The 27,431-nt window shown below is 41.8% G+C and overlaps 1 protein-coding gene across 1 annotated transcript in view; it reads right to left on the bottom strand.

Annotated features, from left to right (window-relative positions):
• The window catches only part of Polr3b (RNA polymerase III subunit B), a 115,231-nt gene extending 100,240 nt beyond the window's left edge, over positions 1 to 14,991 (bottom strand). Inside the window, exons 1-8 of the mRNA XM_028883626.2 lie at positions 14,745 to 14,991; positions 11,319 to 11,351; positions 11,058 to 11,114; positions 10,906 to 10,970; positions 7,126 to 7,201; positions 6,127 to 6,227; positions 4,189 to 4,280; positions 820 to 937 (exon numbers count right to left, since the gene is read on the bottom strand). Coding sequence (XP_028739459.1) covers positions 820 to 937; positions 4,189 to 4,280; positions 6,127 to 6,227; positions 7,126 to 7,201; positions 10,906 to 10,970; positions 11,058 to 11,114; positions 11,319 to 11,351; positions 14,745 to 14,816 — 614 coding nt within the window. The 5' untranslated portion in view covers positions 14,817 to 14,991. The remainder of the gene's footprint in view (positions 1 to 819; positions 938 to 4,188; positions 4,281 to 6,126; positions 6,228 to 7,125; positions 7,202 to 10,905; positions 10,971 to 11,057; positions 11,115 to 11,318; positions 11,352 to 14,744) is intronic.
• Between the last annotated feature and the right edge of the window lie 12,440 nt (positions 14,992 to 27,431).

Below are 27,431 nucleotides of genomic sequence, written 5' to 3'. Positions count from 1 at the left end.
CTAAACCACATCTGAGCAAAGGGAGACTTCTAGAAGCTAAGTGACCACCCACTGCGGCGTCAGACAGAAAGACGACCTTCTGGATCCAAATCCAGAGTGCTTTGGCTCCAAAACTGTGTACAGTTCAAAGAGATGGATGCTGAGGACCTCTTACAATCAAGGTGACCCTGAGCTTAGTTATGAAGTAGAAACAGTGCCATTTATCCTGAAGGAATGTGGTGACAATTAAAACACATAATATTCCAAACAAACTGATTGGTTCCTATTAGGTGAGCAGAAAGTGGCCTGCAAACCCCTAGGCTAATGGGTCAGAAAGGCCACAGGAAGAGAAGCTCCTGCCCACTGATGTCTTCCCTGTGCTACAATCCTCCTGCTCTCACATCCTCCCGTGTCAAACCACATGAGAATAAAAGTTGCGGACGTCTACAGGGCACTGTGCTGTAGGTGACAGGCGTGCTGTGAAAGAGTGAATCTGCACAGCTAACGACCGCATGCAGAGTCCACGGCACAATCCAGGCAATGACAGAGACAGCAGTCCCTGCTTACAAAAAGCCCGAAGAGGAGTGTGAAAACCTTCAGGAGTGCTTTTGTGTTTTTTCTTTAAAAGTTTCTTAATTTAAGGCTATAAATTAGTAAAGTACACAAATTAACTAGTGTCCTTCTTCCAAATGCCACCTTACGTTTCCAGCACTGAAATCAATATTGTGTTTATAGACTTATACAACAGGTGAGTTTTAAATACACTATCTTCTATTGAGAGAAATACTGTCCCCACCACAGGAGATCAGAATTTTGAAGAACACCGTCTGTCCCCCATACCTGGTGACTGAAGCTCCGACGGCCCCTTTCCTGTCTGCCTCCACGATGATCCTGTTCTTGGACAGCTGCTCTTGGATAAGAATGACTTTTTCGACTCCTTTAACAATGAAGTAGCCGCCTGCCCAAAGGAAACAAGAAACGCTCACCACCTCTCCTGCAACCAGTGTGAGTAGGTGAGGTGGTCTCCAGAGTGCCAATCCAAACTGGCCCTGAGCCTCCTGCGCCCACCTCTCCAGTGCCCAGACTACAGTCCTGCCTATTATCATTTCTTCAGGCACCAGCAACCACTCACTTGAAGGGGCTGTGACACTGTGCTGTGAGCGGATGACAGTATCAGCACATGGCTTCACACAGAGGAACCAGAGCGGACACACCTCCTGAAGACAGTGTGTCTGACGGGTCTGCTGCCCTAGAACCTAATCTGATGAGCTGCCTCCACCTTGTCGGCCTGGTGCGCATGTCTATGGGGCAGTGTCTGGATTGCTAATTGATGTAAGAGGGTCTACCCCACCGTTCCCTCCCTAGACAGATGGGCCTGAGCCATAAGAGAGATGTGTCCCTCATGGCTTCTGCCTCAGTTCCTGCTTGAGCTCCTGAACTAACTCCTCTCAATGAGAGATTATGACCTGGAAGAGAAGCTAAGTAAATCTCTCTTCTAGCTGCTTTGGTCATAGTGTTTATCATAGCTACAGGAAAGAAGACAGAAATTAGACCAGAAGTGTGTGTTTCTGTGGTCGATCTGGCCATGTTGGTTTGAGGAGGACTATAGGAAACATCTGGAACTTGGGGCTAGAAAAGCCACTGAGTGCTCAGAGAATAATAGGCTGTCCCGTGGAAACCTGGAAGGTAAGAATACTGAAAAGGCAGACAGTGGGCCTGGCTTGTAGACCCAGAGGAAAGGGAACGCTCATTAGGGCTGATTGTGTGGTATTTAAGATTCCTTTAGGAATCTGTGGGAGTGAACCCTTCTGTTTTACTGAGACAGTGAGGCTGGCCCTGGGAAGAAGAAACAGCTGTGATTAACGAGAGACCGACGTCAGTGACGAGAGATCTTCTGGGAGGTGTGTCCTCAGTGTAAGCACACAGAAGCTGTGGTCCAGAAGGGCCGGGCTGCATCCTGAGCTGGCAGCAGAACGTGACAATGTTAAGAGTCTTGTACGTGGTAGTGGCTTGGCAGTGTCAAAGCTGCAGGACTGAAGGAGTCACGGAGAGAAGCTGAGGCCTGGCACTGTGCGGAAGAGTTAAAGTCCCAAAGAGGGCCCAGGAGAGGCCACTGGTGAAAGTGAAGCCTCAGCTGAAGGGGAGACTCAAGATGCTGGAGATGCCTGGATCATGGGAAGTCCACCAAGGACAGTGGCAGGTGTGCAGTAGAGCTGGTCTGTACTTTGTGACAAGCCATGTGTGCTGCAGATGGCAGATCCAGAGCAAGGGAGTAGTCCAAGCCTCCCGAGCCAGGAGATGAGTTCGGGCCAGGCAGTGCTGGCGCACACCTTTAATCCCAACACTTGTGAGGCAGAGCCAGGTGGATCTCTGTGAGTTCAAGGCCAGCCTGGGCTACAGGACAGGCACCAAATTACACAGAGGAACCCTGTCTCAAAAAAAGGGTCATGAGTGCATCTCTGCATCTCAGATGTCAGAGACTGAACTTTTTACATTGTTAGATTTTGCTTTTGCTTTGATCTGATTACAACAGTGCCCTGTCCTCCTTCTTGGAATAAGGAAGTATATAGAGGTGCATTAAGAGACTTTGAATTTTTAAGGAGACATTGAACCTTTAAAACACTGTAGTTTTTAAAGACTGTGGGGCTTTGAAGGTTGTACTGCATTTTGTATTATGATATTAACATGAGATATTGGGAACAAGCCAGAAGGAAAAACTGTGGTTCCACAGTGACGTGTCTGTGTGTCAAGCTGCCAAGGGGTGAAGGTACTGGTTAATTCTGCTGTGGGAAGAGGGACCCTCAACTGAAGAACTGCCTTCATCAGACCATCCCGCAGGCATGTCCAGGGGGCACAGTCTTGGTTGCTCACTGACGTGGGAAGGCTCAGCCCACATGGGCAGTACATTCCTCAGGCAGGTGGGCCTGGGCTGCATAAGAAAGGCAGAGGAACAGGAGCCTGGGAGCAAGCCAGAAAGCAGCGTTCCTCCATGGTTTCTGCCTCAACTCCTGCTTGAGCTCCTCCCTGACGACCCTCAGTGACAGACTGTGACCTGGAAGTGTAAGCCAAATAAACCCCTTCTCTGCCAACCTTCTTTTGGTCAAGATGAGTACCATGGTAACAGAGAAACAATCTATAACATCCACATTTACCAAGCCAACAGGTATACCAGGCATATGAAACAAAAAAGGTATTAAACAGACGGATCTTTAGATCTCTTAAGCACAGGTATAACCTGGGATCTTCAATGGAAACCGACACTTGCTCCAACTTCTCTAACAAATCAGGAACAATAGTAGACCATGATTAGGTTTATATTAAATAAATATATGTTTATATTGAATAAAAGTCATGGGCCATTATTAGATTTTTTTTCATATAATTCAGGAATCATACAGAATTAGATTTTGTCTTACTGCAAAATATAAGCAAAGCCAAGGAAATACACTTAACTTATGGAAAACTTGGTTAGAGTCTAGCAAAGTATGGTTCTTACTATTTCTTTCTAAAAGCAACCAGGTGAGGTGGCACAGGCCTGTAACTCGGCCCTTGGGAGGCATAGGTAAGAGGATCAGGTGATCAAGGCCAGCCTTAGCTATATATTAAGTTTAAGGCCAGCCTGTGCTACGTGAGACCATGTTTCCTTAAAAACAACCAAATAAGCAAACAAACAACAACAAATCCTCCTGGGTGCAAGGAGTTCCAGCAAAGCAACTATAAGTGAATTTAAAGGCATTTGGAGAAACTTTGTGTTCTGTTGTTTGAAATTCTTATCAAAAAATAGTCTAGAAATCAGCGCAAAAATATAAATTTTAAGAGCTTAAACAACAGCAAAAATGTTTTCATTTTTCTCCTTTTTCTACATTTAACATAGACTAGTTATCTACTAGGGTCTTTTCAGAATAGCTTAGACAGTAACTTTGTGAGAGTCTCCAATTTCAAGTCTATCAAAAGAAACTACTGAACAAAGGCAGAAAGAAAAAACAAGCCCTGGCAATAAGTCAGAAGGTAAGCTACTAAAATTTTAAAGCTAACAAAGGAATCACGTATTTTTAGAAATCTAGAATAAAGCTGGTGCCAAATCTTCAGAAGTTTATGAGCATAGTTTTCCAACCAGTTCATTAGAAGGCAGAAAGGCTACAGCAGAATAACAGGAAAAAGAACAGAGCGAGGAGAGGGGGAGGAGGGCACCCCAGTCATCACACATACCTGGGTCCAATGGACATTCGTTCAATTTGGCAAACTCTGCTGGAGTTTTCCCTGTCAGCACACAGTTTGAACTTCGTAGCATGATGGGCATTCTGTTTAAAGTAAAACAAAAGAAAGTTTTTATGCGCAGATTGAGACGTAAAAAACGCAGTGAACACACGCAGAGGGGCCTCCACCTCTGGGTACCACGTTAGAAGATGGTCAGAAGATGTTAGAGATTCCATGAGAGAGCCAAGGGAAACTCTACAACTGTGCCGGATAACGGAAATGGCACAGCTGAGGAGAGAATTACTAATGGGAGAAATTATCAAGAATGTTGTTTTAGGAAGACTAGGAGGTGGTCTCTATGAAGAAGAGTATAAGCACCACGTAAGAACAAGACAGTCTAAAGCACACCTATTCAGACTTCTAGACAAACTTACTCCAAGGGGAAGAGGCCTTCACAGTACTATCTACACAGAATAAACAAAGGACCGCACCTAAACATACACCATGGCAAAGTGGAAGAGAGGGTGTAAAACAGGAGCAAAGGCAGATTACCAAAAGGAGAACTGAGGAGACTCACGGCACTGAACGGAGAAGGAACAACCCACGTCTGGATATTCTGTTAGTACCACATGGAGGTCATGGAGAGATGTGTTCAGATATGAACTTAAAAACAATAAGACCCTCACTAATGAAATTTCTAGAAGAAAGTTTCCATCTTCAGAAGATGGAAAACAAACACCAATGACATGAAAAACTGTGCAAGGGGCTGGAACGATGACTTGTGGTCCAGAGCACTGGCTGCTCTTCCAGAGGACTCTGCTTCAGGGTCCACATGATGCTCACAATCATCTCTAACTCCAGTTCTAGGGGACCTGATGCTGTCTTTTGCCCTCTTTTAGAACAAAGCACACATGTAGTACACATACATACATGTAAATAAAACACCTATACATGTAAAATAAAAGTAAATCTTTAAAAAAAGAAAACAAAAACAAATACATAGAAATATAATTAATGTTAACTTTATACAACAACGATTTTGAATTTATGGGTTAAAACACAAGAGGAACTTGGCATAACCAAAGTCAAGGATTTGACCCAAGTCAAAGCCCTCTGAGAGGTTACTCTTCCTAAAAGAAAAATAAAGATATTATACTCAAAATTTGTTGAGTTAGGTGTTTAATTCTAAAGTAACACAGACAGAAATGATACACATGTCTTTCAGAGCAGGTAGAAGAAAGAAGGGAGCTCTCCCATTAACCCAAAGTGGAGCGAGGAGAAAACATAAAAATTCAGAGTTGGAAAGATTTCAAGTACAGAATGCACTGACAGAAATACTTGTGAATATATACTTCTATTCATGTAAACAGTGTGTGTGTGTGTGTGTGTGTGTGTGTGTGTGTGTGTGTGTGTAGTGGATGTAAATGAGCTATATTCCCCCCAAAATTAAAAAAATCTAGGTACCTCAAGAAAACCAAAAACATTTTAAATTAATAACTATTTCTACAGAAGACTCAACATATGTCCCTAATTAGGAAAAGCACATTCCAAAAATCCTAGCCGACCCTATCCATTATATTTCAAACTTCTTCCATAACTACTGCTACACATAAGTAAATGTCTAGGGAAATTACGCACAGGATACAGCAAGAAGCCCAGTGCAGGAGAAGTCAATGAAATCCTAACTGACCTACTAAGCGCTCGCTGATGGTGTCAAGAGAAGAAAAAAGAAGCATTTTCCTCAGCTTTACAAAATGTTCTACAATTACTAGGAACCACAGCTCTGCCTGGCCCTTCATCTAAGGATCCAAAAAGTAATTCCATGAGATGGGTACTGCTTCCAGCACACTTCAGATGAGGGGCCAGGCAAGAAGACTTATTAATTTGCTTAAGATCGCATTATGAGGCTGATTTCCAGGCAGTGGCTCCAACAGCAACTTCACTTCTCACCTGCCAATGGGTAAGGCGTTGCGGATTATCCTCTGGCTGCCTCGGGTATACTCAATGTCCACTGTGATTGGGGCAGAGTACGTCATGTCCCTCAAACGGCACTGGAACAAAATCACAGTTATTGCTCCTCTTCCTTCAGCCCTCCCACTATGTCCACACTAAACTGAACTTCCCTCAAGTCTACTTTCCCCAGGAAAGGGATGACATCATGTATTGGCCTACATATTGATACAGCATCCCTGGTCCTGCAGTCCAAAGATGGAACAATAATCCTAGGAGCACTTTTCTTCTCATCAACCTGGTACAAATGACTAGTTTGTTTCCACATCATTACAGCAATCAGATTGTTCCTTGCAAATCCATCCATAGAAACTAATTAATGTGGTCGGTTATACTGTTTAAAATTGTTAACAATCATAAAGGTAAGAAAAGTATGTGTGCATGCATGTGTGTGTAAACTATATCACAAATTACCTTACCAAGAGATCATTATACACAAACCATTCATCACACCGCTCTACCAACTTTTGAATCACCAGGGGAATTTTAGAAATTGTTGGGACATGTGTTAGCTTGATGTGATAACAAACTAAAGGATATCTTCGGCTAAGCCACGAGAAAGCACACGTAGACTCTCCAGTGACTTCACATTATTATACTGATGGTTACGTGGTGGTTTATAGCTTCAAAAGAGAGTTTCTCTGAACATTAGCTACAGAATTCCTGGTGTTAAATCTCGTCTGTGGCTTCTACTGAAAGTCAGGTTTAAGTTTCTTTTAACTTTTACAACAATGTCCGAGATTTTAAACTTTAAGTTTTCTATCTATTCCTGACCAATAAAAATTGCTTATTTGGGGTTGAAGAAATGGCTTGGGGGTTAAGAGCACTGGCTGCTCTTCCAGAGGACCCAGTTTCAATTAAAACAATCTCAAGAATATACATTAAGAGCAGACTCTAGGTCAAAACGAACAAGTCCAAGTAAGGTAAGATGCACAGTACCTCATGGGGGGACACTGGTCTCGTTACATTGAAGCTTTCTTCAACATCAGGAAGTCCAACATAGATATTAAGATATCTGAAAAGCAATTTTATTTCATCAATTTATGTCTTTAAAGAACACACATGTGTCCGTCAGTCTTTGAAAAGTGCCTCCCTTGCTGAGGATGAGCAAAAAAAGTGAGAACTGACATCTTCTTGAAGTAGTAGTTCATACATCTTTACAAAGAGAGGAAATGCTATCAAAGTATTTCTGCACTGTGTGTGTGTGTGTGTGTGTGTGTGTGTGTGTGTGTGTGAGAGAGAGAGAGAGAGAGAGAGAGAGAGAGAGAGAGAGAGGGTTACACGTACGTGTGTGTGCACAGGTGCTCTGGAAACAAGACATTAATGCTGGGCTGCTGTTTCCATTGCTTTTCACCCTATGTATTTTTAAAGATTTATTGTTTAAAATATACTGTGTGCATGCATGGTACCTGCAGAAGCCAGAAGATGGCACTGGCTCCCTGGGAACTGGAGTTACACAGGGCTGTCAGCCATGGTGTGGGTGCTGGGAACTGAACCCAGGTCCTCTGCAAGTACAATCAGTGCTCTTAACTGCGGCACCATCTCTCCAGCTCCTCTACCTTATTCTCTGAGACAGGGTCTTTCACTGAACATGAATTAGCCAACTGAGTTAGTTACATTCAAGCTCTGTAACACGCTGTCTTCATACCCCCAGTGCTGTGGTCAGATGTATATACTGCTGCACCCAGCTTTTACATGAGGGCCTGGGATCCAAATTCAGCACACTATCCACAAAACAATTCCTCTGCTCTCCTTTAAAAGATAAAGCAGATAACACTTGCAAATAAAAATATATGGATAAAAGGATTTACCGTGTAACTCACTGTGTCAGTTTCCATGACAAGACTGATGTTTTTTTCTCTTAAATTTTATTTTATTTTGGAGGGGAGGTTGCATTGCAAAGGCAGAGGGTGAATACAAAGGGATGGGGAAATAAATGAGATGGAAATGCATGATGAGAAAGACACAAAGAATAAAAGGAGAAGAAAAGATAATGCAGGTTTTATTAGAAAAATACCAGAGCTGGTTCTATATAAGTAATGCCCAATTGAAACAGCAATGTGAGAGGCATTGCCTATGCTATGCGGGCATTCAAGTTTTTGTTGTATTAAACGAAAAGGAGGACTTAAGAGATGAAAATACATGTTCATCGGTGTAAAAGGAGGGAGGGTAATGGGAAACTGATGATGTTCTTGGCCACCAGAAGTGGTTAGAAACTGGGTGAAAAAAACTCGGAAGCAACAACTTTTGAAGACTTTGTTTGCCAAAGGTCCAACTCTTCTAATGACAGTATTTTGATGCAGTCAAAAAGCACATAATTGAAATTAACCCTGAATCAAGTACAAACATGACTGAATTACCATGGAATAATGTAACTGCACTAGAACAGAAAGAAGAACAGCATCCTTGGAAACAGCAGTTTGACTGCATCCTGTCAGGCTGAAGACAGGAAGAATGGTGTACACCTGTCCTCCAGCTAGTGAACGCTCTGCCTGCAGACCTATCAGTGATCCTGAGGTTACTCTGTGTATAACATGAGGCTGAAATTTTAGAAAATTATAGATATATGAGCCACATTTCTCACTGTCAGGAAATAAGGAAAGGAAGACTATTGGGATGAGTTGGTCCTGCTGGCTGAGAACCAGGGGCATCAGTCTGAAGTCTCTAATATAAACAAAATGGACAGGATGTAGATGTGTGCATGATTGTGTTGTTAGTACATGTACACGTATTTTTTGCTCACGCTGCCTGCCTTAGTGCCCATATGTTGATCTACAAGTAGTACTCTACCTTCTCATAACAGAATAGGCACCTGATGGGGACACGGAAAAAACAAACAAATACAAAGTATATCCTCTGGTTCCAGAAGGTACAGAAGTAGTTGAAATATCATTAGAGCACATTTTGAAAGGGCATGGAGTCAAGCTGAAGGACTTCCCTACGGCAAAGCTAGGAGAATATGAGCAAGAGAATAATAACAGAAAAAAAATATCTATGAGCCTAGACTCATATAAAGTAATATACAGAAAGGTACAATGAGGGCATGGGAACATTAAAAACAGAAGGGATAATGGAAGAGAGACTTAGAATTATCACATAGAAGTAACCATTATGAATAAGAATCAATGTACATTAAAATCAGTGTAGAACACTTGTTTCGAAAACAAAAAGTTTAGGGTTCAATCCTAGACACAGTAAATTTTTTTTTTGAAGAATTAAATAAAATTAGTGGTGGAAATATTGATATTTGCATTGTCTAAAGGATCTCCCCATAGGTACTTAACATAAAGAGAAAAGAGAGTATCTTTACAATGGAGAATTCTCAAAGGCAGGCACTATATTAACCAAGAAAACAGTGTTAAAATCACCAGCAATAAAAGATGTTGACAATTGTATCCTCTGACATGAATCATTAAAAATGGCACAAAACACCGTAAGGTGTTCTTGCTAAAAATGCGTAACTTACTCTAATGATGGTCAAGTACCAAATACTCAGAAGGGCCCGCTGCAAAATATGCTCAGACTGTTCAAAGTACCATGGCCAAGAAACACCAGGCAACACCGAGGACTATCAGAATCCGGAGACTAAGAGACCAGACAATGTCGAGGCTGGAGAGATGCCTTGGCAAAGTAAGAGCACTTGAAGAGGACCAGAAGTTGGGTCCCCAGCCCCACCCCAGGCAGCTCCAGGGGATCTGATGCCCTCTTCTGGCCTCCAAGGGCACTTGCACTCAGCTGTACACAAACACACACAGAAATAGTGGTGGACCTGGAACATCGGGAATCCATCTGAAGATCAAAAGCCCTCTTTCTAATCAAAGTCAAAATAAGTTCATCCCTGTTTTTTCTAAAACTTGGATTTGATCAGGTCTTGGCCCATTTTCTGGAATCTGACATGTTCTACACCTTATACTCTGATCCCCACCCTGATAAGATGTTCTGCTAAATAATTTGAAATGTTCAGCCAAGTTGCTAAGTAACCAAAATTCATCTGGAAATCCCCCAACCCTTGAAAACCTCCCAGTCTTGCAGTTTTGGGGGCTATATGAACCCCACTTTCTCCTACGTTCAATGTTATTTTCTCAAACCCCACTTTAAGGAGACAGCCTCGTCTAACAGAAAATAAAGCTTGCATAATTTGACCAAAGAATTTGGGTAATGGTCTTTACTCTTGTTCGGTGAGATTAACAATTGAAAGATAGGTTAACATGGGGCCAGGGACTGACTCTGGTACAAGAAACAGGACATAAACGGGGAAACACCAAGTCAGGCCTCAAGTTCTGCCAGCAGCACTCCAGCAATGTAACTTTATGTTCTGATGTTGCTGTCTGATCACATACAATGTAGCAACATATGCTGTGCAAAGAATACTGAGCACTTTTTCTGTTTTTAACAACTTTTCTATATCTAAAACTCATCAAAAGAAAAGCTTGCTTAGAAGAATTAGAACAGTTTTAGTAACTTTTCAGTTAAAATTGTACTTACAATAATTTATAATTAAAAGCTAAATATGAGTACTTTATAACTAGTTTACTAAACAGATAAAATAATGGTTATATAAGAGATATGATAACTTTAGCATTTAGAAAACAGTCAGAACATTGTTGGGGTTTTTTGTTTGTTTGTTTTTTAATTTTCCGGAGCGGAGGACCGAACCCAGGGCCTTGTGCTTGCTAGGCAAGCACTCAGAACACTATTTAAGAGTAGCTGGTTTCTTACTTCAAGTACCACATGGGGTCAGCGTCGCTTGTAACCTTTTCATTGGCTTTCATTATCTTCTTAATCTGCAGTAGGAAGCACAAGGTTAGGGACAGAACTCTGACTTCCAACTGGTCCTCAATTTACGTCTAATTTTCATCCTGGATGCTTACCTCTACATTAATGAAATAGTTAAAGGAGTCTATGTGCTGTTTCACAAGGCCTTTCACCTGAATGGAGAGAGAATAGAGGATGGTGGTAAGGTGCAGGTTACAGAGTCACTCTGGCCACAGGTAACCGGAGATGTTTCCCAAATACAAGTAAGGGAAAGAATGATAAATGCATTTAGTTAGGAAAAAAAATTAACAGGACCATCTAGTGACTTATTGTGTGATAAATAACCAATTATCATTAAATGTCAAACAAATAATTACCTTTAAAAACGCTGGAAGCAGCCTCCATTTTTCCTGTGGATCAAACAACAAGAACATGAGAACTCTGTGGCAGTAACTACAAAACACAATTAGTTTGATGTACCAAGTTTATCACAGTACACAGGAAGAAGTAAACCAAAGGGCCAAGTTTTATAATATAAAATATATGTGCATATGTATATAAACACATACACGTCTCACAGGTTTCCCTACATATAACCTCTCCTTGATGACAAGATCCCAAATACTTTTCACATTTATTCTTACAGCACATCCTAAGTGAGGCCTGTAGTTTGTCTGAATGTGGTAGGAGAATCAGAGTTCTTACTGAAGCCAAGCTACGTCAAGGATTCTGGAGGAGTCAGCTCACATGGGTGTTTGCTCCTCCACTGAAAGACTCCTAAGTGTTTTAAAACTTGCCTTCCAGACCACTACAGATCATGACAGCCTCTTTCCACTTATCTCAGATCCTCAGGGAAGGCCTATGGACACCCAGGGCTGTATGGCAAACATGGAGACTGGTTTTAACTTGGGAGACCTGAGTGGCACTACAAAGTTCTGACATGATAGTCTCCTGCATCTTAACTGGATCACTCTGGATGTTGGGTGCAGATGAGAGACAGAGAGACAGAGAGACAGACAGACAGACACACACACACACACACAGAGAGAGAGAGAGAGAGAGAGAGAGAGAGAGAGAGAGAGAGAGAGAGAGAGAGAGAGATATCAAGAATTTCTAACATCTAGAAATGAGGATGTGGGGAGGCCCAGAAAGCAAGCAAGCCAGTCTTTGATAACAGAAAGCAAAAATGGTTTTTGGTTTGCTTTTGGGGGTGGGGAAGAGAGTTGAAAAGATTGTAAGAGAACCTTTTGGGGTGAAAAAATGTTCTAGAGCATATATTGGGTAACAGTTGTTTGGGTATCTGCAAGTATCAAAACCAAAGCAACCAACACTCAGTCTCTGTGCAACATTATGTTACACTATACCTGATTAAACAGAAAAAGAACAAACAATTACAGGTTGAGTGAAATTCCTGTGCTGACTTCTGCGTGACCTGGCCTACAGGACTGTGGAAGATGCAGACCAGTGCAGAAGACGTCAGTGGATGAACTCTAATCCAAGATGACTGCTGCCCACAGAACAAAGGGGAATTTGGACAGACACATTCAGGAACACTGTCATGTAAAGATGAAGACAGAGTCAGAGTGATACTTCTGCATGCAAAAGACACACCAAAGACTGTCCGTAAACCAGCAGACACTAGGAAAGAGGCATGCAATGGAACTGTTCCCAGGCACTGCTTTGAGCTTGATCTTGGACTTCCAGCCTTCAGAAATGTGAGAAATTAAACCCCTTTTTTATGCTCTTAAGTTGTGGTACTTGTTTCAGCAACCCTATATACTAAGCTAACTTTTTAATTTTCTGCTCCCACATTTCAAAATTCCCCCTGGGTGCCCAGTGAAATTCCTCCTGTCTCAAGGCAGGAGTCCACAGTCCATAGTGGAAAGCTCACTATCGGCCACAAACATAGACTTTCTGGTCTCCCCTAGAAAAATGGGAAACCCTCCCTTCCTTCATCACCCCACCTCCTGGATGTGTCCTCTATCACCCTCTTTACTGGCTATTTCTCTTAAAACTACTCAAACCTCTGAGCCAGGCATGGTGGCTCAGGTCTATAGCTCTAGCAATTAGGAGATGGAAGTAGAATCAGAAGTTCAGGATCAGCCTTGGCTATATAAATTCAACTTTAGCCTGGGCTACATGAAACCCTGTCTCCACAAAGAAAAGTGGGAGAATGCATCAACAACAGTAACTCAGAGATGGTTACAGAGAGAAAGCATAGATTTGGTAGTGGAATTCTAAACATTATTATTATTCCATGAAATACTTTGAAATTTAGGAATGCACCGCCCATTGCACTTACTTAGGGTGTGTTGGTTTGAACAAGAATGGACTCAGAGGAGCCTGGGTGTGGTGGCCCAAGTCTTTAATCCCAGCATCAGGAGGCAGAGGCCAGCCTGGTCTACAGAGTGAGTTCTAAGACAGCCAAAAGAATAGACCCAGAGGCTCATATATTTGAATGCTTAGTCACCAGGGAGTGGAACTGTCTGAAAGTATTAGAAGGGTTAGGAGGGGTGGCCCTGTTGGAGTATATGCCACTGTAGGTGGCCTTTGAGATTTCAAAAACCCATGCCAGGCCCAGTCTCTCTCCATCTGCCTGCATACAGACCAGGATGTAAAGCTTTCAGTTACTTCTCCAGCACCATGCTCCCCATCATGACAGTGGACCAACCTCTGAATCTGCTAGCAAGCCCCTATTCAATACTTTCTTTTTTGGGGGGAGGGGAGTTTTGAGGCAGGGTTTCTCTGTGTAGTTTGGTACCTGTCCTGGAACTCACTCTGTAGACCAGGCTGGCCTCAACTCACAGAGGTCGGGATTAAAGGCGTGTGCCACCGCTGCCGCCTGGCCCCAATTCAATGCTTTCTATTAGAAGAGATGCCTCTGGTCATGGTGTCTCTTCATAGCAACAGATCAGTGACTAAACACAGGAAAAATCAAAATCTGCCCAGGGCTATCTCTCCAGCCTCTTCCCACCACTGCTTATTCTTTTTTTCTTTCTTTCTTTCTTTTTCCTTTCTTTCTTTCTTTTTTTTTTTTTTTTTTTTTTTTGGTTTTTCAGACAGGTTTCTCTGTGTAGCTTTGGATCCTGTCCTGAAACTCACTCTGTAGCCCAGGCTGGCCTCGAACTCACAGAGATCCACCTGGCTCTGCCTCCCAAGTCCTGAGGTTAAAGGCGTGTGCCACCACCGCCCAGCTATAAAAGAAATAAGATTTTTGTTTTGGGGGATTTTTTTGTTTTTGTTTTTGAGACAGGATGGATTTAATCATGGCAATAACTGCACTTCATCAGGCAGTTCATCGTGGAGCAATTATCCTTTAACTTTTGAGAATCTGATGAAAGAGCCATAGGGGTCCTTCAGAAAATAGAAGATCAAAAATTGGGGGAAATATCTAAGGTACTTAAAATACGTCTGCGGTCCAAAGAAACTCTGGGCTAAAAGGAACACGCCAACCAGCGCGGGATTCACTTTTACTTTTGGTACCAAAGCCGGCTGTGGGACCTCATGAACATCGCCAAGATGATACTGGTTCCCCGGGCAAGACACCGAGGGCCAAATCTTGCCAGTGCACACCAGCACTAGAAAGGTTTCAGCCGAGAACCACTCGGGGAGCTTCTAAACCCGGGACGCTACTAAGACTCCTGTTCGTGCTGCCCCGAACACGCGAGATCCAGACCACGCAGACGCGCACGCGCGCAGCCGAGCATGCGCAGAAGCCTAGGGCCCGCCCCCGCCAGCACCAATGCGAGCCGGGCAACGCCTCCTCAGTCGCCTCTTCTGCTGCCCGCGCTCTCGGTGCTTACCTCTACGGTCGGGATCGGCGCCGCCAGCTGCTCCGGGGTCAGGCTCCCGAACTCCTCCGCTAGCACGTCCATTCCACTCACGGTAAAGGAGGGAGTCGACAGAACGTTCACATCCGCCCGCGCTGCTCCAAGCCGACAGCACGCGGAGACTGGCGTGCGTTGTCCTAAAGTGTCCCCGCTGCGCTTGTTTACCGGAGGCGCTTCCGAAAGGTTCCGCCTGGTCCGCTCCAACCTGCGGTAACCCGGAAGTGACCGAGCCGGATGTGAGAAACGGCGCCTCCTGGTGTAGTTCCCTGGTTTTCGCCTTGTTAATCCTAGACCCCCAACAGACAGATTTATTGCCAATTCCCCTTTCAGAGTTATTGAGCACGGCAAAATACAGTGTAACTAATCCGAAGAATTACTGAATGATAGTGGCCACAACATGAACCCCTGAAGTAGAGGATTCATTTAGCTCAGTCAAAAACTGTGTTTTGCATAGTACAAAGAGCAACAACTGTTAACCGTGTCTAGTAACAAGTGGGTGGTTAAATAATTGATGGTACCTGCGTGTAATGGACAGTCATCAACCGCCTTCAGAATAACCATAATAGGGTGGAGAGAAATGCACTGTAGTGAGAATATGTCCTAACAAGATAGTGTTATGAAACTCGGAGATGCACGATTACAATACCCGCTCAAAAGTTTAGCATGAAAAGATTTACCCGTTTAAATGGGTAGGTGAATGGGGGGAGGGGAGGAAGGACTTGACTGCTCCTAGGTATGGTGGAGGAGAACGTTTATGGCAGCTAAAAGGGAGAGCATAACTGGAGGGATAGGCTAGAGTAGACATTCCCAGGAGCCATGTGAGGAGACAGAGACGGGAGAGGCGGGTTAAGCCAGCCATACCCTATACAAATAGAGACGGAGGGAGGCTGAGAGAAGCTGGTGGCCAAGTCTGCTATATGTTAGATGTGCCTATTTTTCCCAGGACTTGAGACCTAACAGTAGGGAAAACCCAATAATTGATATTAGAATAGCTAATTAGCAGTTTGGGAGAAAAATATATCTAAACCCTATATAGATTAAATATTTCAATGTATGTTAACAAAACATTGGAAGAAAATGTAAGAGGTGGAGTTTGTAGAGTGCCTGCTAGCTGCATCAAGCCATGGGTTTGGTCCCCACCACAGCAAATAAACCTGGGATTGCACATCATGGTGGCACAGACCTATAAGCATTTAGAAGGTGGAGGTAGGAGGATCAGAAGAAGCTCAAGGGCATCATTGGCTACCTAGCAAGTTTGAGGCCAGCCTGGGCTACGTGAAACCCTGTCTCCAAAGAAGAGAGAATGTATTAATAACATTGACTTGGTGAAAGATTTCAAGGATGAAAACAGAGAAAGCATAAGATTTGCTAATAGAATTTTACAGTTTTATCATTCTATGAAAAAAATTTAAATTTCAGAACACATTGCTAAAAAATCTCTGTGAAAAGTTTAACACACAGAGTTAGTAGAAGAAAGGCAAAGGGATTTGCCTCTGTAATTTAAAAATGAGTTCATGCAAATCCAATGGGAAGAAAAAATCCCATGGGAAGAAAAATGTAAACGATGCCGACAGTTCCAGTTAAGGAAAATACAGAAGTTGTGGAGATGGATGGTGTCATATGTGAGTGTGCACAGTGCTTATGAACTGAGTGCACCATTTAATAGTTGAAACCATTATAAAGAAGTTCTTCAAATTTTTAAGAATAAGCTTTCTGATGTTTTTTCCCTCTGGCCCCAAGGTAGTTTCCTTACTGAGTTAGCTACTTAAATTTCAACACTTCGTTCTTCTAAACGTTGTACTGACAGACTTCTGAAAGTAGGTGAAGAAAGGAAAAAAGCATGCCACAAGAAGGCTCAGTAGGTTAAAGCAATGGCCACCAAGCTTGACAACCTTAGTTCAATCCACAGGACCCGCACTGTAGGAGAGAACAGCTTGAGAGGCGGCCTCTGATCTTACTTGTATATAAGATAAATCACTTAAAAATAAGAACTATCAACCCCTGCCCTTAAATTCTTAAAATTTACTCAGAGAAGCAAGATATACTTGAATGATCCTTGTGAATTAGTTACCAGAGAGCATCCTATTTAGAGTGTAGTCTGGAAGGGACTGTGAATGTGATTTATAGATGGCAGAGGGAGGCCAGTTTGGCTCAGGTGTGTCACCTCTCCAAAGTTGTCTTTGATTTCCACTGTGACAATGGTTCTTCTAGTTGTAGCATAGATCACAGTTACCTGGAGAGCTTAAAAAACAAACAAACAAACAAAAAAAAAATACCTCAGCTTTCTGATTGGCAGGCTGGAGCTGTAAACCTGCATCTCTGTCAGACTCCCTGCTACTGTAACCTAATGCCATAACCTCTGTACTTGCCTAGTTTTTTAGTGAGTGCCAGAGCAAGAATTGTCTTGCTTCCTAGGTTCTAGTGCATTGTTTGTTCCTTAATAAGTTTGTGTTGAATACATAATTTGAAAATAAAACCACAATAGGTAATAATAAATTTAACATTATATTCCTGTTTTTCACCCTGATTTTTTTTAAAGGTTTTTGTTGTTCTCTAGACAGAGTTTCTCTATGTATCCCTGGCTGTCCTGGAACTTGCCCTGTAGACCAGACTGGCCTTGAATTCACAGAGATCTGTGGTAGTATTGTGTTCCCCAAAATACTGTGTACCCTAATAAACTTATCTGGGGTCAGAGAACAGAAAAGCCACTAGATACTTAGGATAGGCAGTGGTAGCACACGCCTTTAATCCTAGCATTCCAGAGGCAGAAATCCATCTGTTCAAGGAAACAGCCAAGCATGGTGACTCACACCTTTAATCCCAGAAAGCGAGCCTTTAATCCTAGGGAGTGATGGTAGAAAGCAAAAAGATATATAAGGCGTGAGGACCAGAAACTAGAAGCATTTGGCTGGTTAAGCTTTCAGGCTTTCAAGCAGCAGTTCAACTGAGATTCATTCCGGATAAGGACTCAGAGGCATCCAGTCTGAGGAAATAGGATCAGCTGAGGAACTGGCGAGATTCCTGCTACAGAGATCTGCCTACCTCTGCCACCCAAGTGCTGGGATTAAAGGCGTGCTCTTCCGCCGCCGCCACCGCCACCACCACCACCACCACCGACTCACCCTGATTTCTTTAAAGATATATTTTTTTATATACATTGGGGTTTTGTCTGCTTGTATGTCTGTGTGAGAATGCCAGATCCCCTGAAACAGTAGTTACAGACAGTTGTGAATTGCCGGATGTCACCCTGATTTTTTTTTTTTTAAGTTTCTCATTAAATATAGGAAACTTTGTCAGAAGTAAGTCTCAATCCTCCATGGCTGCAGTTGGTTGGCAGTGATGGTCTTGGCTATTAGATCACAATCCCTGTAAGCCTTTATCATTAGACCTGTACCCCACATCAAATCCATGACTTCTTTCAGGTTTCTAGGAGGCTAGACTTTTGAAGCAAGGGGGGGAAAAGTTTTATGCTACCAAACCCTCTTACTGAGGTATTAGTCTAAAAGCCTGGTGACTTGTGTAGAGGTCTGGGAAATTCTAGAGGACAAGTGCTTCGGATCCTGCAGAATGCCCCATCCATTATATAGAGTGAATGAGGTGTGTGATAGCCAGATGAGCCATTGGCCAATGCCATGGGGCAAGAATGGCTGATTGAGGGGCATTAGTAATGGGAGAGGTGTTTGGTATCCTGGGACACCAGGAAGAGTGTCCATCAGTTTGAACATTGCTCCTTCACAGGCATTTGAATACCTTCTTTAAGTAGATTCTCTAATGATCCACCCTTGGTGGTAAGTATGAGATCTCCACTTGACAAGCTAAGACAGTGATTAAGAAATTTGCCTGACTGCAGTTGGAATTTAAATCCATAATTACTCCAGTACCCATGCTTTTTGTGAGGTCTCAAACTCGTTTCTTTGACACCTAATGCTTTTAATTATGCAATCATCACATCAACCAGCAAAGGCATAAGGAGGCAGAAGACATTTTAACACAGAGCCAACAGCTAGGGCTCAGTATGAGAACATTTTTCTATGTTCTGGCAGTTAAATGTGGTACTTATGCAGGGCTTGCCAAGGACAAGTCTGTTGGGTGACACCAGAAAGAGCCAGCAGGGCTGGGCCACTTCCCGGCCTTCGTGTCACGTTAAAGAACTTAGCTGTTTTCTGAGACTTTAGCAGAATGCACCGGAGTCCATTCTATCAGCACATTTCAGCTGCAGGAAAACACCTCCAGTGCTCTCAGTCCATGGATACAGTCTCAAAGAGGCAGAGGAGGCCAGAAGCAGTGCTGGAGAGTGGAGGACCCTTCAGCCTGTCACCAGTGACAGGGGAAGAGCAGGGGCAGAAGTTGCTGCATACTCAGAACACGACTGAGCAGCTCAAAAGTTTTCACTCACCTCCATGCCCACAGTCCCTTCTCTGAAAAGCCCTGGTTTGTGGTATAGGACATCATTCTCCCTCACCCAAAAGGTCAGGTTCCCCACAAAAACAGCCATCTAAGCTGGACATGAGGGAGACGTTGAAACTAGCTTACCAGAGCTCTACCGAGTGCAGGAAGTGTGTCCAGACTAGGACATTGCCCGGAAAAACTTTTCAGCTTGAAAAGACATTCATAGTAAACTTAAAATACAGCTTTTAAAAGATTTAGGCCGGCGGCGGCAGCGGCGGCGGCTGACAGGGACATTCAGGCCTGGCGGCAGCCAGCAGAAACATACAGGCCCAGTGGCAGCCCACAGAGGTAGACAGGCCTGGTGGCAGTGACAAGCAGAGGTAGGTAGGACCGCGGCGGCAGCCCACAGAGGCAGACAGACCCGGCGGCAGCTGACAGGGACATACAGGCCCAGCGACAGAGGAGGAAATGAAAAACTCCATTAAAGAGGAAATAAAAACTTCCCTTAAAGAGGAAATGAAAAACTCCATTAAAGAGGAAATAAAAAACTCCCTTAAAGAAATGGAAGAAAAAACGAACAAAAAATGGGAAGAAATCAAAGAAAGCCAATAAAAAGCAATTAAACAGATGAAAGAAACAGTCCAAGATCTGAAAAATGAATTTGAGACAATAAAGAAAACACATGCTGAGGGAATGCTGGAAATAGAAATCCTGACTAAACGAACAGGAACTATAGAAACAAGCATAACCAACTGATTGCAAGAGATGGAACAGAGAATCTCTGACACTGAAGACATAATAGATAAAATAGATTCGTCAGTCAAAGAAAACACTAAAGACAAAAAAGTCGTAACACAAAACGTCCAGGAAATTTGGGACACCATGAAAAGACCAAACCTAAGAATAATAGGGATAGAAGAAGGAGAAGAATACCAAATCAAAGGCACAGAAAATATATTCAACAAAATCATAGAAGAAAACTTTCCTAACCTAAAGAAAGAAATACCTATGAAGATACAAGAAGCTTACAGAACACCGAATAGGCTGGATCAAAAAAAAAAAGTCCCCTCGCCACATAATAATCAAAACACTAAACACACAGAACAAAGAAAAAAATATTAAGAGCCGCAAAAGAAAAAGACCAAGTAACATATAAAGGCAAACCCATCAGAATAACACCAGACTATTCAATAGAGACTATGAAAGCTAGAAGATCATGGACAAATCTCATGCAGACACTAAGAGACCACGGATGCCAACCCAGACTATTATACCCAGCAAAACTCTCAATCACCATAGGCTGAGTAAACAAAATACTCCAGGATAAAACCAGATTTAATCAATACCTGTCCACAAACCCAGCCCTACAGAAAGCACTAGAAGGGAAAAATCCAACCCAAAGAAGCTAAACACATCCATAAAAAATCAAGCAATAGATAATCCCACACCAACATACACCACAGAAAGACAACACAACACAACCACAAAAAATAACAGGAATTAACAATCGCTGGTCATTAATATCCATCAATATCAATGGTCTCAACTCACCTATAAAAAGACACAGGCTAACAGAATGGATAAGAAAACAGGACCCATCCATCTGCTGCATACAAGAAACACACCTTAACTTCAAAGACAGACACTACCTCCGAGTAAAGGGCTGGGAAAAGGCTTTCCAAGCAAATGGACCTAAGAAACAAGCTGGTCTAACTATCCTAATATCTAATAAAATAGACTTCAAACTAAAATCAATCAAAAGATATCAGGATGGACATTACATATTTATCATGGGAAAAATCCACTAAGATGAAGTCTCGATTCTAAACATTTATGCTCCAAATACAAAAGCACCCACATTCATAAAAGAAACACTACTAAAGTTTAAAACACACATCAAACCCCACACATTAGTAGTGGGAGATTTTAACACACCACTCTCACCAAAAGACAGCTCTACCAGACTGAAACTTAACAAAGAAATAAAGGACCTAACAGATGTTATGACTCAAATGGACCTAATAGATATCTACAGAACATTCCATCCTAACACAAAAGAATATACCTTCTTCTCAGCACCCCATGGAACCTTCTCAAAAATTGACCTCATGCTTGGCACAAAAGAAATCTCAACAGATACAAAAAAATTGGAATAACCTCCTGTATCTTATCAGACCACCATGCCTTAAAGTTAGACCTCAACAACAACAAAAATTATAGAAAACCCACAAACTCAATGGAAACTGAATAATGCCCACCTGAAACATCAATGGGTCAAGGAAGAAATAAAGAAAGAAATTAAAGATTTCCTAGAATTCAATGAAAATGAAAGTACAACATACCCAAACTTATGGGGCACTATGAAAGCAGTGCTAAGAGGAAAATTCATAGCTCTAAATGCACACATAAAGAAGATGGAGCAATCCCATACCAATGAATTAACAGCACAACTGAAAGCTCTAGAACAAAAAGAAACAAACTCACCCAGGAGAAATAGACGCCAGGAAATAATCAAATTGAGGGCTGAAATCAACGAAATAGAAAACAAGAGAACAATACAAAAAATCAATGAAACAAAGAGTTGGTTCTTTGAAAAAATCAACAAGATAGACAAACCCCTAGCCAAATTAACCAAAAGGCAAAGAGAGAGCACCCAAATTCACAAAATCAGAAATGAAAAGGGAGACATAACAACAGACAATGAGGAAATCCAGAGAATCATCAGATCATACTACAAAAACCTGTACTCCACAAAAATGGAAAACCAGGAAGAAATGGACATTTTTCTGGATAGGTACCACATACCAAAATTAAATCAAGACCAGATAAAACATTTAAATAGACCAATAACCCCTAAGGAAATAGAAACAGTCATCAAAAGTCTCCCAACCAAAAAAGCCCAGGACTAGATGGTTTCAGTGCAGAATTCTACCAGACTTTCAAAGAAGAACTAATACCAATCCTCTTCAAAGTGTTCCACACAATAGAAACAGAAGGAACACTACCAAACTCTTTTTATGAGGCTACAATTACCCTCATACCCAAACCACACAAAGATGCAACAAAGGAAGAGAACTACAGACCAATCTCCCTCATGAACATTGATGCAAAAATACTCAACAAAATATTGGCAAACCGAATCCAAGAATACATCAAAACAATCACCCATCACGACCAAGTAGGATTCATCCCAGGGATGCAAGGATGGTTCAACATACGAAAATCTGTCAATGTAATACACCATATAAACAAACTGAAAGAAAAAAAAACCACATGATCATCTCCCTAGATGCTGAAAAAGCCTTTGACAAAATCCAACACCCCTTCATGATAAAGGTCTTAGAAAGATCAGGAATACAAGGAACATTTCTCAACATAATAAAAGCAATTTATAGCAAGCCAACAGCAAACATCAAATTAAATGGAGAGAAACTCAAAGCGATACCACTAAATTCAGGAACAAGACAAGGCTGTCCACTCTCCCCATATTTATTCAATATAGTACTAGAAGTTCTAGCCAGAGCAATAAGAAAACTAAAGGAGATCAAAGGGATACAAATTGGCAAGGAAGAAGTCAAACTTTCACTATTTGCAGATGATATGATAGTATACATAATTGACCCCAAAAACTCTACCAGGGAACTCCTACAGCTGATAAACATCCTTCAGTAAAGTGGCAGGATACAAGATCAATTCAAAAAAATCAGTAGCCCTCCTATACACAAATGATAAAAGCGCTGAGAAAGAAGTCAGAGAAACATCACCCTTTACAATAGCCACAAATAATATAAAATACCTTTGGGTAACACTAACTAAAGAAGTGAAGGACCTTTTTGATAAGAACTTTAAATCTCTAAAGAAAGAAATTGAAGAAGATATCAGAAAATGGAAGGATCTCCCATACTCATGGATAGGTAGGATTAACATAGTAAAAATGGCAATCTTACCAAAAGCAATCTACAGATTCAATGCAATCCCCATCAAAATCCCAACACAATTCTTCACAGACTTGGAAAGAAAAATACTCAACTTCATATGGAAAAACAAAAGACCCAATATAGCTAAAAAAATCCTATACGATAAAGCAACCTTTGGAGGCATCACCATCCCTGACCTCAAATTCTACTATAGAGCTATAGTAATAAAAACAGCTTGGTACTGGTATAAAAACTGACATATGGACCAATGGAATCGAATTGAAGACCCTGACATTAATCCATGCACATATGAACACCTGGTTTTTGACAAAGGAGCCAAAACTATACAATGGAACAAAGAAAGTATCTTCAACAAATGGTGCTGGCATAACTGGATGTCAATATGTAAAAGATTACAAATAGATCCATATCTGTCACCAGGCACAAAACTGAAGTCCAAGTGGATCAAAGACCTGAACATAAATCCAGTTACACTAAACTTAATAGAAAAGAAAGTAGGAAGCACTCTTGAACGCATTGGCACCGGAGACCATTTCCTAAATAAAACACCAACAGCACAGACCCTGAGCACAACAATTAATAAATGGGACCTCTTGAAACTGAGAAGCTTTTGCAGGGCAAAAGACACAGTCAATAAGACAAAAAGACAGCCAACAGAATGGGAAAAGATCTTCACCAACCCCACATCTGACAGAGGATTGATCTTCACAGTATATAAAGAACTCAAGAAACTAGACATCAAAATACTGAACAGTCCAATTAAAAAATGGGCTAAAGAGCTAAACAGAGAATTCACAAAACAAGAAATACAAATGGCTGAAAGACATTTAAAGAAATGCTCAACATCCTTAATCATCAGAGAAATGCAAATCAAACGACTATGAGATACCACCTTATACCTGTCAGAATGGCTAAGATCAAAAACACCAATGACACTCAATGTTGGAGAGGATGTGGAGCAAAGGGAACACTCCTCCACTGTTGGTGGGAATGTAAACTTGTACAACCACTGTGGAAATCAGTATGGCAGTTTCTCAGAAAATTAGGAATCGAACTACCTCAAGACCAAACCATCCCACTCTTGGGCATATACCCAAGGAATGCTGATTCATACCATAAAGATACATGCTCAACTATGTTCATAGCAGCACTATTTGTAATAGCCAGAACCTGGAAACAACCTAGATGCCCATCAATGGAAGAATGGATGGAAAAAATGTGGTACATATACACAATGGAGTACTACTCAGCAGAGAAAAACAATGAAAGCATGAAATTTGCAAGCAAATGGATGGAACTAGAAAAAAAATCATCCTGAGTGAGGTAACCCAAACCCAGAAAGACAGTCATGGTATGTACTCACTCATAAGTAGATTCTACATATAAAATAAAGAACAATCAGACCACAACCCATAGAACCATGGAGGCTATATATATAGCATGGAGGTCCCTAGGACGACTGTGGCTTATAATAAATTTTGGTTTTACTCAGTTATTGAAAAAAATAGCCAAATGAATGGAAACACATGAACTATGAACCAAAGGCTGAGGGGCCCCCAGCTGGATCAGGCCCTCTGAATAGGTGAGACAGTTGATTGGCTTGATCAGTTTGGGAGGCAACTAGGCAGTGGGACCAAGTCCTGTGCTCATTGCATGAGTTGGCTGTTTGAAACCTGGAGCTTATGCAGGGACACTTGGCTCAGTCTGGGAGGAAGGGACTGGACCTGCCTGGACTGAGTCTACCAGGTTGATCGCAGTCCTCGGGGGAGGATTTGCCCTGGAGGAGGTGGGAATGGGGGGTGGGCTGGGGGTAAGGGGAGGGGGTGGGAGCGAGGAGAATAGGGGAACCCATGGCTGATATGTAGAACTGAATGGTATTGTAAAATAAAAAATAAAAAAAAAAGATTTAGAAGGAGCAAAATCGCCTCAGAGTTGTTGAATGTTAATTCCAAGGAAAAAAATGTAAGAATACCGAACTCGGAGCTTCACGGTTTCGGGCTCCTTGAGAAAACACCTAATTTTCCCTAACAGCTATTCAAGAAATTTTTGCTTAGAGCTCTATGGTAGTTTCACCATCATCCTGAAGTGAAGCTTTTTGTAGAGCAAACTGAAAGTTCTGCTACAACAGAAGGATTTGTCTGATTTATGGCACAGAGAAGCTGTTATGAATTTGGGTAAAGGGACAGCCTCTAACTAGAAACTGTTTGTCAACAAGCCATCTTAAAATCCTCAAGAAAGCAAGAGAAATCAGTCCATACACTGAACATTGTTTTAGAAGAAATATATGGGAAATTTTAAGAGTTCTTTGCCTTTTGAACAAACAGCCTGCAATGAGTGACTCCTTTGCAAATCTAATAAGGAGACAAGGGAACAGGCATTCAAAAAAATGACTGCTTTATAGATGGGAAACAAACTTCAGAAAATCTGTCTTAAAAAACAGAGTTGCTTCACCTGAAAGTTCCTTATAAGAAATCAGTGCTAAATATCACAGCTGCTAATAATAATAACATCAGGGGTTAAGAAGCTAATGAAGACTGTTGAGTTGCCAGCTAAGCAATTCAGAAACAGAATATTCCTTACAAGGCTTTTCTTCTCTTGTTTTCTTTCTTTTGGGGTTTTCTGTAAACTGAGATAGCTCTTAACAGAGTTTTTATAAAAGATCTGAAATGCATAAAGTACTGTTTAGCAACACTCACTAAATCCCAGAGTTGAGAGAGCTTTTTGGATGTTTTCCTAAAAGTTTTCAAAGTGTTAATGGTTCGATTTAGGATATTGCTTTTCAATATGGGTTTGTGTAAGTTTGGGTTTTTCTAACTAGGTTCAAGATTTTATTTTAAGAAACTATAAAGAAAAGGAGGAGTTATGAGTGAATTAAGGTTGAATTATGTTTGCAGAAATTATGTTAACCTATTGATATTAATGCACCCTGGTTTGAAGTTAAGGAAATATTTAAGTTTAACATGAAAACATCAGAAGTTTTTCCTGTGTTCTGTTAGCAAGAAAATTCAAATGGTTCTATTAAGAGTTAAAGTTGTAAGACTGAGAAAATTGTAACTATATATAGCACTATTTATGTTAATTCAGATGGTTCTGTTAAGAGTTTGCTTTGAGATATAAGATGTAAGATTGAGAGAATTGTAACTAGGTATAGCAAACTTATGTTAACCTGTTAACTGGCAATGGTGAAATACGGGATTCTTTAAGTTTGCACTTGCATTAAAAGTTTTTGGTTTAGAAAGGGCTGGATGCAGCTAAAGACTGCTGTAGTAACCTTGGATCCAATCCAAAAAAGAAATGCCATCTTTATCATCCTCTACTCCCATACTGGGATGTGTGACAGCTATGGAGATTGCTGTAAGCTATTAATGAGGAGTTGTTATATATATATATATATATATTAAGAAAGGGGGACCTGTGGGAGCCTATTTTCTGGTTTCCTCGTGGCTTTCCTCAGCAGGTCTGTCTGCATAGAGAGGATGATTAGACCACGGGCCTGAGTGCAGGTATCTGAGATGGTCTGCACTTGGCAGTGCTGGGGGGAGGAGGTCTTTTGCTCCACCCCTTGGCATTTCTATAAATACCCTGGGGCAGAGACAGTCGGGGCCCGTTGGCATAGGCCTGGCCCTCTCAAGGCTGTCCTGTATTTTCTGTCTGGAACAAATTCAATCCCACTCTCCCAGGACACCAAGACTGGCCAAGAGGAAAGACAGCAACACAAGAGGGCAGGTAAATGCCGTCAGCATCTGGTCACGGCACAAGAGCGGAAAGTGCTTTGGGTTGGAAGAATCCAGGAGCAGCTCTGTGACCCTGGGTAAGTTCATCGGCTGTGGCACATATGAAAACGATCAGGAGTCTGCCCACAATGTGCTGTGCACCTACATAAGGTGCTCAGGGTAGAGCTGCCAGATGGTGAGTTCCCAGTGGTTATCACACCTGCAGAGTATTCTTTCTTCAAAAGCCCATACAGTAAGCCCCTCTGTTCCTGTCCCTTAAGTATTAAAGAGGCTCACATTGTAAGCTTAGAAATGAAAACTAGCCTTCATTGCCAAAGGCGCAAAGGAGACAGCACAAAGCTTATCATTAAAACTCTTTTGGAAGGATAAACTCCGTGATCGCTAAATGAATCAAGAGCATGTTGCCTTTTGTCAGCAGCCTTTGAATTGACATCAAGGACTACCTCTACAGCCTCTATAACCTTGTGTTTTTCTGCCAGTGACAATTTTGGGACTAATGAGCTGTGGTTCTGATGAGGGTGGTGATATTGTGTCCCCCAATATATTGTGCACCCTAATAAACTTATCTGGGGCCAGAGAACAGAACAGCAACTAGACAG

This window comes from Peromyscus leucopus, chromosome 18 (assembly GCF_004664715.2).
Source record: "Peromyscus leucopus breed LL Stock chromosome 18, UCI_PerLeu_2.1, whole genome shotgun sequence".
NCBI lineage: Eukaryota > Metazoa > Chordata > Mammalia > Rodentia > Cricetidae > Peromyscus > Peromyscus leucopus.
Note: the sequence above shows the minus strand (reverse complement) of the source record. Positions and strands in the feature narration are given on the sequence as shown.